We start from the raw sequence: 12398 nt of genomic DNA on the forward strand, positions 1-12398 counted from the left end.
TTTTCAAGTGGCTTCAGAACCTGCTGCAAAATCTATCAAACCCCTTTAGACGTGGCAGGAGTTCTCTGCCTTCCTCTCTCATCATTCAGGCTCCAGATCAAATGTTACCTCCTCTGAGAGACCTTTCCTGACCTCCCTCCCAAACATCTCACCACCACCCAAAAGAACTCCTCCCTGAGCCTGTCACTATCACATCACCAAGTTTGTATTACATGCCACCCGCATTAAGTTACAAGATGTGGAAGACAAGAATTTTGTCTTATTGGCTACTGTTTCCAAGTCCCTAAAGGAGCACCAGGCACACAGCATGTGTTCACTAGTTATGCACTCAATGCATAAATAGAAGCAATTTTTAGAAATATCTCCAAAGTCACCTGGAGCCAAGCCCTCAGAATAAGATTTATATAATTGGGGTCTAAAGCATGTTAAATAAGGAGAATAATTTTTCTTTTGTAGAAGAAACTCATTTTCCTAGCACTTACCTATTATACAACAGACAAGCGATAAATTTATTCTTCTGGTCCATTTTATTTATCTTTGGTCTAAGACCAAATATAGCAGTTATTTTATCCTAAAGGGGCACTCCCAAAGTAGTTTAAGCCATGGCTGGATCATTTGGGAAAATTCAGCTCCAAGGTGAAAACTCTGAAGAGGACAATCCTCTAGCACCTTAGTATTAGTTTTATAATTATTTAAAGTATGCTTCATTTCATAGCCTCATCAGAATATCCCTTCAATATTATGCAAGTTTCCAGCATGAGCTTGTATAGAATGTTAAGTCAAATATTACCCTCCAAGGGATTCAAGAATATCATCTACTAAAGCTAGAAATCTAAGAGTTAAAATGATTATTCCAAGAGACCATAATTCTACCAGGTGCTGGTTACAGCACAGTGCAAATGAGGAAAAGAGGTGATTCTACATTTGGGAGTTTCAGTATTTTCTAAATATTGGTTTAATGTGCCTGAGGGACTATAATTCTGAAATAAGCAGATTTTTGTAAAATATTGCACACCAAGATTCTTTTTGTTTGCTTTCACTTAAGAGTAGAAATTCTTGGTGGGCAGGGCACCTGGGAAGCTCAGTTGGTTGAGGGTCCAACTCTTGATTTCAGCTCAGGTCATGATCCATGGTCACGGGATGGAGCTCTATGATGGGCTCACGCATTGAGTGTGAAGCCTGCTTAAATTCATTCATTCATTCTCATTCATTCATTCATTTATTCTCTCTCTCTCTCTCTCTCTCTCTCTCTCTCTCCCCCTCCTTCCCCCCGCCCTGCCTCTCTCCCCAATTTATGCTCTAAAATAAATTTTAACACAAATTTTTTTAAAGAAATTCTTTAATACTCCATTTTATAAATTCTCATTTCTCTATAGCATGGCTAACATTAATTCCTTTTTTAAAAACAGCTATATTCCATGGGGCTCCTGGGTGAGCTTCCAACTCTTGATTTCGTCTCAGGTCATGATCTCACAGTTCAGGAGCTTGAGCCCCGTGTCAGGCTCTGGGCTCTACCTGCCTCTCTCTCTCTGTCCCTCCCCTACTCATGCTCTCTCTCAAAAATAGACATTAAAAAAAATAAATTAATTAGAATAAATAAATATAAAATGCTATAATCCTTATTTGCTTTCATTTTACAATTCTACCTTTTCTCCTGAAAACTAACACTTCTTAAAATACCTAGGTAACTAAAATAATTATGAACACCAATATCCCCGAATTCATCAGACAAATTGGGAATGAATATGAAGCGTATTCTTCTCCAGCAACACCTGGTCCTGAGTACTGAGAATTATCATTAAAAATGGGCTCTCCATTTACATTCTGTGATGCTCAACTTTAATGTAGTCCTACCAACACATAAGTGACCAGCACAAATGTTTGTTCTTTGTTTTGAAGAACTGTGAATAAGGCCATAGGAGTGTGACCTCAGTGACAGATAATTTATAAGCTATGCACATTAGGGTGATTTCTACTACTTCTTCTGAAATGTGTATCAGCAAATAGTAAAAACAAAAATAATAATTTCCTTAGGCTAAATATGATTTAGATGAACTGGTATAGATAAGCCACTTCTTTAGACTTCATTCTGGGACATTTCAACTGTCAAATGTCCTGAAGTGATGATTTTATATTATAATAAACTGATAGAATAGGTTTTCCCTAGTTCTTTTACCAAGATATTTAAAAACCAATAATGTTTTGAGCAAGAGATGAAAACTCAGACTCACTTAAAAAGGTATCAGACTCTTCCCAGCTTTTATTAACTTTGCACCATTCCTTTTTGTCAAACTTCCAGGACCATCCCAATCCCAGCCTTCATATCCAGATATTCTCCTCATGTCAGAAGAAACTTCCCATGTGAGTAATAAAAATTTCAAATTGCTAAAATGGTTAATTTCTGCCTCTTAGTCCCAATAAATACTGATGATTTTGGAAGCGGAACCAATAAAAATAAAGGAGGACACCTTCTAGTAAAAACTTGCGATTTGAAGGTAGCGTAGGAAGGGAGAAAGAAGTTAGCACGGTAACACCTATTCAAGTGCTTTGTAGTTTCTAGAATAAACACATGATCTCTTTTGAGAGGCTGACAAAAAACAATGACACTGGTCAACTATATCTGGCTGCACAACAAGGGAATTATAAAAGGACCTAAGTGTATAGAAGAAGGAAATACAATAAAACCTTGGTTTGCAAGCATAATTTGTTCCAGAAACATGCCTGTAATCCAAAGCATGTATCAAAGTGAATTTCAAGAACCACTGGCTCAGTTGTGATCATGTCACATTCGGCATCATGTACTACTCGTACTGCAAGACATCATTCATTTATCAAGTTAAAACTTATTAGAAATGCTTGCTCGTGGGGAATCTGGGTGGCTCAGTCGGTTGAGCGACCGACTTCGGCTCAGGTCATGATCTTGCAGTTCGTGGGTTCGAGCCCCGCATTGGGCTCTGTGCTGACGACTCAGAACCTGGAGCCTGCTTCAGATTCTGTGTCTCCCTGTCTTTGCCCCTTCCCTGCTCATGTTCTGTCTCTGTCTCTCAAAAATGAATAAACGTTAAAAAAAAATTAAAAAAGAAAAATAAAAAAGAAACGTTTGCTCGTGTCGCAGAACATCATAGACCAAGTTACTCGCAATCCAAGGTTTTGCTATACCTTACACTTTGCCTTTGGAACTCAACAGATCTAAGCCTTAGAAAAGGATTCCAAAGTCAGGAGGCCTTAAATCAATACCACTTCCCCTAAATTTAAGGGCAAACAGCACTAACATCATAGCTATTCACTCCCTAGCAAAGGTTGGCAGAAGGAATTCATCATTTGAGAGTTTCAACTTCAGAGATTAAAAAGTAAGGGATTCAGCACATATTTCTTTCACACCTACATCCTTCCACCACCTAGCTAATGGCCCCCGCTGCCCTGCCCTGCTCCCCACCCCAAGCCTGGACAGATGTTAAGAGTTAATACAGACTCTCCACAAACTTATTCTCCAGTACTGGGTCACTCTGTTTTCCTTTCACATGCACTACTCCACTTTTCTAAGGATTCCAAAATATTTGCGACTGAAAGAAAGAGCATTAAGACCTGGATTGATTTTTTTAAACCAAAGTACAAACGACCCCAAAATTAACATTTTTCCCTGACATTCAAAGTACATTAGGCCATCCCTCTGGTACTCTGTGTACCACTCAAATCGTTTAACTACATGTCAAAGAACCTTAATGCTGACGTTAGATCAAATTAACCCGTGAGCACTAACAGATGTGACATACTAAATCTGAAACTACGACTGCACTTTACAAATTAATTGGGACACTGAAGTGATTCCTTTCCCCCATGGTACATTTGGCACTTATCGATACCACCAGCCCCACCCCCATCCAACCAAAAGCCATACCACCCTCATTATTCTACTGAGCCTGGAGACTACGTTCTCTCCTATTTCATGCTTCCTTTTCCTCTTCACCTTCCACAGGCCCTGCTTTCCTCCCCTCCTTCAACCTATCAGGATCATAATAAATATTCTTTCCTACGTGATTTTATTTCTGGCAAATGAACAGTTTTACGAAGAAAGCACTATGTACGTCACAAGACAGAAGTTTACCTGCCATACACTTTCAGGCACCTCTGATTTCAGTGGTTTAACTCGGCAGGAGAACTGCCTATTCCTCTGAGGAGCAAAACTGTCAGAGAAAATGGTCTACCCAACCACCCAAGCCTGAAAGCTGATGGAAATTGGTGTGGGAAGCTGTAACTTTGGCCCGCTCAGTCTGAGGCTGCCTAGCCCTCAGGCCTAGCTCATACCAGAGTTGCCTTTTTTCCTCTACCCCCAGGCCCAGGCACACAGCGGCTTCCTTCTCTTGGTGCTGTTGCCTCCAAGCGCTGCTCCAAGGGGAACTCCTCCCTGCTAATCTTACTGCCAAGGGGGATGCAGGCTCTTTAATTCCCTCTTCCTCACTGTCCCCAAAGACACTGACAAGGGCCTTTTATTGTATAAAGGGCTTTACTACCAACCATTACAAAGAGTACAAGGTGTACAACCCTGGGGAAGTTAGAGCTTCCACAGAATTATTGCAATTGTGGTCCCTGGATCTATAGTTTCTATTTTCTACCAGCCATCAACTGGTTTAAAAACTCTCCTCCTTTCAATGTAATCTAAGTCAGTGATTCCATACTTTCAGAATTTAGGAGCCAGAAGAATTAAAAAGGGAGGAGGAGGAGGACAAAGAGAAGGAGGAGGGGCGCCAGAGGGGAGGGGGAAGGGAGGAGGAGAAAAGGCAGAAGCAGCAGCAGCAGCAGCAGCAGCAGCAGCAGAAAAGAGGGAAAAAAGGAAAGAAAATGCACATAGGGGTTAAACATTTTTTCTGGTAAAAGGACAATAAAAACAAGCAAATGTTCACCATCTGCCAGTACTATAAATAAAATAATTTTTATTACACACACAGAAAAGTCCACCCTTCAAACTATAATAGGTTAATCTTAAAAAAAAAAAAAATGTTATATATATATATATATATATATATTTTTTTTTTTTTTTCCTTCTGATTTTGCTATGGAGAAATGAAAACAAATTCCATCGAGGAGCTGGTGCTTAGGAACAGGGATTGAATCCAGTCTCACATTCAGAGTTACGGTGAAAAGATAAAATAACCTCTTTGCCCCAACTACACAGCTTTTTAAAAATTCAACCCACAGCAATGCCTCCTTCCAAAGCACATGGGACAAATACTGTGCCCAGAGCAAAGCTGGAGCTCGAACCTCAAATTCTGGGAGATTGGCAGCTCCTGGTCAGTTACTGATTAGATACTGAAGGAGTATCACCTAGTTCCTAAAAAGCCTTCCTAGTTGTATGAAAAGCAAGAAATATTACTTTAATACCATCAAGAAATGACAAATTAGGTCAAAATGCTGATTTAAAAATCTTTATTATGTACTTCAAACTGTTCCAAAAACCCCAAATGTATCTGGACTTACTTGGCCTTAATAAAGAACAGCTGGGCAACAGGACTTGTTCTTTATTAGTTAAAACTACGCCAAAAAAGTGGCAAAAAAAAAATCTTAAATTGTACACATCCCCCCAAATTTGTTTCCTAAAGCCAAAGCTATTTGAGACTGAATTTTACTAAGCTAAAACCTTCTATTTTCCACAGTTAATATGTAAATAACAGCTCAAATGCTTTTCTTTTGAGAAAACCCCTTGGCAAACTCTGTTATGGAACCTGAACCCTCAACAGGAGAACTTAATCCAAGCATAAATCTAGGGTATTACTTCCTTTTACAAAGCAGTGGTAGTTCATGAAAGAAAGCCATTACTTGAAAGCAGTAGGGCAAAAAAATCTAGGCAATAGATTTACGTGGGAAATTACAATGTTACGTTATAAACTCTTAATAAACAAAAGCATTTTACTTACGATGTTCCCTGCTGAGAATTAGTGTGGTTTTTTGAAGATGTATCATATTGTTCTGTGGGGAAAGGAAAATGATCAAAGCAACACAGTGAGATATATTCATGAGTTTCTTATAAACCCCCACCCCCCTTTTTTTTTTTTTGCTGTCCCTCCACCCCTGTCCTCATCTTTTCCACCTAATCGTTTAGTATACTTGAACTCAGTCAACCACAGTGCTTGCTATACACACCGCACTTGGTACAATCTCACCATTATATAATAACTTACATCACCTCTAGAGTAGACTTGCTCAGAATCAAAGAATCCTGAACAGAGCAAAAACAGAGAAAAGAACTGCTTGCAGCACACACTGCCACATGGCTGGTAACTTTCCTACATGCTGGAACCTGACTTTCCTTGACGTCGGGTTGTGGGGGGCGGCTCACGTGTTAGCACTATGACAGGGCGGCACTCACTCTCACCTGGTCTGACCTCACCTATCTTTCAGTGATTTGCTAGCACTCCCTTTTCTCAGCCTCTGTATTTGGTCAAGTGTGCTCCCCTTCTCATCCGTACCCCCGTTATTCAACACCTGCCCCCATTTATTTATTCAACAGCTACCTGCAGAATGCCTCACAGATACAAGAAGTTCAAGGCATTTGACCCTGTCCTCGATGAGCTTACAATTAACTGAGGAACACGTGACAGGCACACAAATATCTATGACCCCAGGCAGTGTGAGACGAGTACACAAATCAATCATATAAATTAACTGTACCAGGAATCTAGGGAATGGTCTGTTGACTATGACTAAAGAAGGCAAGTTAGACAAGGAGCTAAATGAATTGTGTCACAAAAGATGGGGGAGATTTTGACAGAATGACTGCTCTGGCCATAGAGACAGGAGGGTGAGGAAGGCCTTTGGCAGAAGAGACCGTGTAAGCCAAGGCAGAGAAGAGGGAAGATTTAAAATGGCACAGATTTGGAAACGGTAAGGGTGGGGCGCAAAAGGTGTGGACACCACAGAAAGATGGGTGAAGGTTGAATTTTAGAGGGCACTGGATGCCACGATGGTAAGTTATAACATTGTTAGGCAATGAGACATCACCAAAGGTCTAAACAGGAACATGACAGATTTCTCAGAAAGATTAGTCTAGTGGTGCCACCTGATAGAACCTAGAAGGGAATGGGGAAATAGTAAATGTGGAGGAAACGAACCAGCTGGGAGCCTGCTCTAGGTGTGAGGTAATAGCTGAAACAGAACTTGAAGTGGAATGGCAATATGGGTGCCTTTTAAGATACCGTTGAAGATTTCCCAAAAATGTCATATGGAGACCCTGTAATTAATCACTCTGTCCTCATGGTGGCAGCAGCTCTTGCATGATATTTTTGAACTGCTTCCCCTTGGGGCTAAAGCTGGAGGCAGGACTACAAATGGGAGGGGCTAAGGTCACTCCTCAACACAGTCACAGGGACTCCCATACAGTGGTCTTCACTGGGTCTTAAGCACCACGAGGCTTGGTTATCCTCAGGCAGTCATGTTTTTGCAAACCTGTGAACATAAATACTGGGGCATGCAAGTAAAACCCTTATACCTCATTCTCTACAGACTCTAAAACCTGAAGATAACCTCTCAAGAAATTTGAATTCTCTTGCTGAGCATACTTTGAGAAACACATGTCAAACTCTACTTTTCTGACCACTAAATCGGCACATAATCTACTCCCTCTTCATCCAACATACAACTAGACCCTTCTAGGGTCCAACGAGGCCCTGCAAAGGCCAGTCTCACAAAAGTGAACAAGGTTCCCCAGAACACCAACAGACAGAGTGGCAGCAGCAGGAAAAACCCCAGGGTAAGCATCTAGTGAGCCAAGATCTACTGGAGTCCTGCCAGGGTCTGAAACCGTATCAGAATAAGGGGGAATCAGCCCATGCTACTCCAGTGGCCAAGAGGGCGGCCATCCATCCGCAGCCAAAAAAAGTGCTTACCAGCTCATCTTCAACTATATTTTTGCTATAAGAAGGAAATCAAACAAAGAATTAAAGGGAATCTTTCTAAACCAAGACTGAGCAATCATCAGAGCTGTTAAGCCAGTGGAAGGCATACAATCTGCCTGACCGGCAGACCTAGCAAAGGGGGAGCAGGGAGAGCAACAAGTAAAAGGGGCACATACTACTCCTATCCACAGCTAAGCTGGCAATGCATCTAAGGCTTGTGCCACTCTCACTGCTTATCTGTCTCTGTATAGGCAGCCAAGACGTTGAGAAAAAAAGATTTCCCCATCTCCCCCAAGAAGCCACCAATTTCTGTTAATTTTACCTTGCTACTTATACAATACTGTGGCAAGATGATCAGGTTTACTTCTCTGCATGTAGGGGAAATTCAGTAATAAATTCATTGAAGATCTTATTCAACATCTAGAGCAGGGGATGGCGAACTTTTTCTATAAAGGTTAGACAGTAAATATTGTGGACTTTGCATGCTGTACCTTGTAGCATAATAATAAATGAATGGGTAAGGCTGTGTCCTAATAAAACCTTTACAAAATATAGTTGCAGAACAGACGGACTCTCAGGCTATGATGGGCCCACCCCCATTCTAGAGGAAAGGATATTCTGCTTCTTGCTTTCCTCACCTTTTCTACTCTCCCCACATCCTTGTAATTTAAACAATAGAATAATAAAGGGAAAAATGTAAGTAAGGGAAAAGAATGAGGTGGGGAGGTCTGAGGAAGAGTCACCTCCATGAAATATCTAAGAACAATCTTTTCCTGACATACATACATATCCTACTTTGGTAGCCCTATTTTTTGAAGATTAGCACTTCGTAACTTGGATGCTCACCGTATATTACTAAACTAAATGACTGCAAATACCTGAGTCATTTTTAGAAGGTTTCAAATGCCTTGTATGTAGTTGGTACACAAAAAAATTTACTGAACCAAGGGGTTACTGATGAAGAGAAAGGCTAGATCCAGTTAGCTTACTTCTGTTTCCCCCTAAATTCCCAACTATTTACAATCCATAAAGAGAGACAAGCAAGAATTACAGGGTGAATACATACAGGAAAAACTAAAGCATCTGTGTGCTCTATTCCTTATACAAATTTCTTACTTTTTTTTAGAAAAAAAAACCACAAGAACCACACAAAATACTCCAATCTATTCTTATATATAATTCCTGAATTATAATGCTTTGAGAGTCACATTCAAAATGTGTAGCACAGATCAGCTAATTATATAATTATATATTAATTATATATACAGCTAATTGTTATAATTGTAACACATTATATTTGTTAAGTATTTTACTACGACCTCTTCATTAAGTCTTTGCAACAATCTGAAATTCCATCCAAAGAACAGTTTTATGTTTTCCCTCCTTTCCTATTCTTTCAATAGAGGAAGCCCTCATCTGTGCTAGGCCATTTTTCATTAATTTTCTTATATTAAAACAGTAAAAACTATGCTTTGTTTTTCAATGCAAAAATCACTTCCACGCAATTTACTTACTTTGGTTTTGAGTTGCAGAACTGATGTGCTGAGAATCCTAGAAAGAAAAATAAAAATCTCTAGTTCTCAAAATACTAAGGTTTATAAATCTTACGTAGCATCACCACTAAGTCTGATGAACACTGGTAAATCTAATTTTTACATAAAATAGGTTTTATTTCTTCTGCTGTTTCCTAGAGTTTACTTTTCCTTACAGCAAAGATAGATTTGTTTTATTTTATTTTATGCAAAGCATAAGGTTTTACCTTAAAACCAGTAATAATGAACATTTTTTAAAAACTATCATGAGAAAATATGGAAAGTATCTAACATGGCAAATTCCGGTTTGGGTAGATATAACCTCTTTTGAAAACAATACCATGGAAAGGAATAGCTATAATATATTAACAATGTGCATGCATACAAAGCTGGACAAAACACAGATCTGAAGGTGCTATTTCTATAGCTCCAAGGAGATCCAAAAGTACAAATAAGCAAAGGAAAACGGCAGTGTTTAAAATACATTGTTCACAAATGCTTCAATGAAACATGCAAGTCAGCAACTGATCCACTTGTTACTAAAACCAGCGCTAATGTAGATGATCATATCAAACTTTAAGAAAATTAGGAAGCATAAGAAGTGGAAGATTTATGTATTAGACCTGAACTAGGAATCAGACACTCACCTTACTTACTTTCCCTGAACTTCTGTTTTCCCAGAATTCCCAGAGAATTTACTGAAAAGTCCTAAATGCTTTCATAAGCTATAAAACTTGGTACAAATGTAAGATGTTCTTACTGACATAGTTTGGAGAGTGAAGTGTTTGAAAACATTATGAAGCATTTTAAGAGCTAAATTAACTGCAATTTTAACCTTATCTGCAAAGATTCCAACAGCTAGTGCTAGATTAATCTGGTTCACAGCAATACTTAAGACTTTTCACTGATGTGGATACAGTGCCTACTGTACTTGTAAGGAATTACCTTTGTCGGAAAAGGAAATTTGGAGGACTCGGCTGTACTGGGCGTATGTATTGCTGTCAAAGGAGGCGGCCATGAATGGGTCATTTCCTGGAAAGAGATTTGGAAAGGGATGAACAATTATAAATAGAATACTTATTGCTATGTAAGTTAACTTTATTTAAGACTTTTTTTTTTTTTTTTTTAACATTTATTCATTTTTGAGAGAGAGAGAGAGAGAGAGCAAGGGAGGGGCAGACAGAGAGGGAGACACAGAATCCGAAGCAGGCTCCAGGCCTCGAGCTGTTAGCACAGAGCCCGACGCAGGGCTCGAACTCACAAACCGTGAGATCATGATCTGAACCGAAGTCGGACGCTAAACTCACTGAGCCACCCAGGCGCCCCAGCTTTTTAAAGTGGGTTGATAGTAAATAAAAAGTGAAATCTTAAAAGTTATTTTACTTTAAAAAAAAACCCCTACTTAATGGGCTATGTTCAAACACCAAAGATCTCCAACTCACAAAACAGTAATCAGTTCAAAGAAGAAAAACAAGAATGCAGAACATGAATGGTCTTAACACTGAATATTATAAAGCATATAAACAGTAATAGGTATTAACAGAGCTTATGTAACCGTGAACACAGAGTCTCTACTCAATGCGTTCTTTCTCCCTCAGCTTCTTTATTGCATTTCCTGGAATTATTTAAGTTCAAAGGAAGAAGAACTTTCCTGTTTGACTTAAGCAAACAAGTAATTCAGGTCACTTGTTCCACTTGGGAGAGTTTTAATGGATTTGACCCTTCCCTGATACACACTATTAGTACATATGAACTTTTTTGGAGGAAAGGGCCTTTAAAAATTATGTTCCCTTTCCAGCAACAGAAGTTTCACTTCTATTCACTATTTTCATGGAGGCAAGATTTTTAGATCTTCCAAATTAATATATATATATCCTGACATGAATTCTTTTTTTTCTGAGTGCATTCATGACTTATACTCTGCTTTGCTAAAAACCTGGCCCTAAACAGAATGTCAGATTAAATATGCCCAATCACAAATATATGTAGGTGCGCACACACACACACACACACACACACACACACACACACACAATTTCTTAAAATGGCATTGGAGATCATGAATATCAACCTCTTCGTTTTACAGATGAGAAAACTGAAGTCTGAAATGACCGGATTTGGTGTCCCAGGAAGCTGATGGCTGAGAGCACAGGGTGTGGGCCCTTTCGCTTATCCAGTCTAAGAGAAAGAAGTTCATTCCCACACATGTCAGACTTGCTTGGTAAACTGGCTTAAAGATGGACAGGCGACTCCCTATGAGCAAGCTCGTGACCCCAGATTTACTGCTGAATTACTTCACCTGTATAACACACTGTGTACTATAGCATTTCTTTTCAGAGTGTGGACCAACCTCTCCATTGCCACAGAAATGCCATCTGATCCTTGAACAACTGGAGATGGATCTCTAGCAAGTATTTCCATTCCCAGACTCTGCACTTTTCCCCTTGCCTTTCCCCACAGCCACTCTCTTGGTGGCTATCACCCCAGGACAGACATAAATGACCTGGCACAGTGACAAGAAGAGTAACTGATGCTGGCTTTCCTGAGTAATTTTTGTTAAAGGTGAAGACATGTCCATGCCTACTGACTAACCATCTGCTTTGTTCAGCACAAAGGAAGAATCCTGTCCTAGAATATAACGGAAAGAGTAACCACTCTGGAGCCAGAGTCCTAGACTGGAATCCTAACTGATCCTCACCAGCCCTGGCAGCCTACAGTCCCTGAGCTCTCTGCACCTCTGTTCTCAGTGAGGGGTGAACTAAGACCACTTATTTTTCTAAGTAGAATGAGGGTAATTTATGTAAAATGCTTGGATACATGGTCATAAAAAGTACTTAATAAATTAAAAGCATCACAACTTTTAATTAAGTCTAGTTTTGAAAGAATTTCAATACTGCACCAAAGCGAGCGCCCTGCTGTTTTATTTATTTGACTATCCTTTAAGGAACAGGATCATTATAATGCTGCAATATAAAAA

The 12398-nt window shown here is 39.5% G+C and overlaps 1 protein-coding gene across 11 annotated transcripts in view; it reads right to left on the reverse strand.

Moving 5' to 3' along the window:
- AFF1 (AF4/FMR2 family member 1) overlaps positions 1-12398 on the reverse strand; it is a 145708-nt gene that overhangs the window by 52295 nt on the left and 81015 nt on the right. For all 11 annotated transcript variants that reach the window (XR_006216871.1, XR_006216872.1, XR_006216874.1 and 8 more), the window contains 3 exons: positions 10367-10453; positions 9404-9440; positions 5913-5964 (listed from right to left, as the gene is read on the reverse strand). Coding sequence is in view for 7 of the 11 variants with exons in the window: in XM_042984222.1 (XP_042840156.1) it covers positions 5913-5964; positions 9404-9440; positions 10367-10453 (176 nt within the window). In the remaining 4 variants the exon portion in view is untranslated. The remainder of the gene's footprint in view (positions 1-5912; positions 5965-9403; positions 9441-10366; positions 10454-12398) is intronic.

The sequence above is a fragment of the Panthera tigris genome, chromosome B1 (genome assembly GCF_018350195.1).
Source record: "Panthera tigris isolate Pti1 chromosome B1, P.tigris_Pti1_mat1.1, whole genome shotgun sequence".
Taxonomy (NCBI): domain Eukaryota; kingdom Metazoa; phylum Chordata; class Mammalia; order Carnivora; family Felidae; genus Panthera; species Panthera tigris.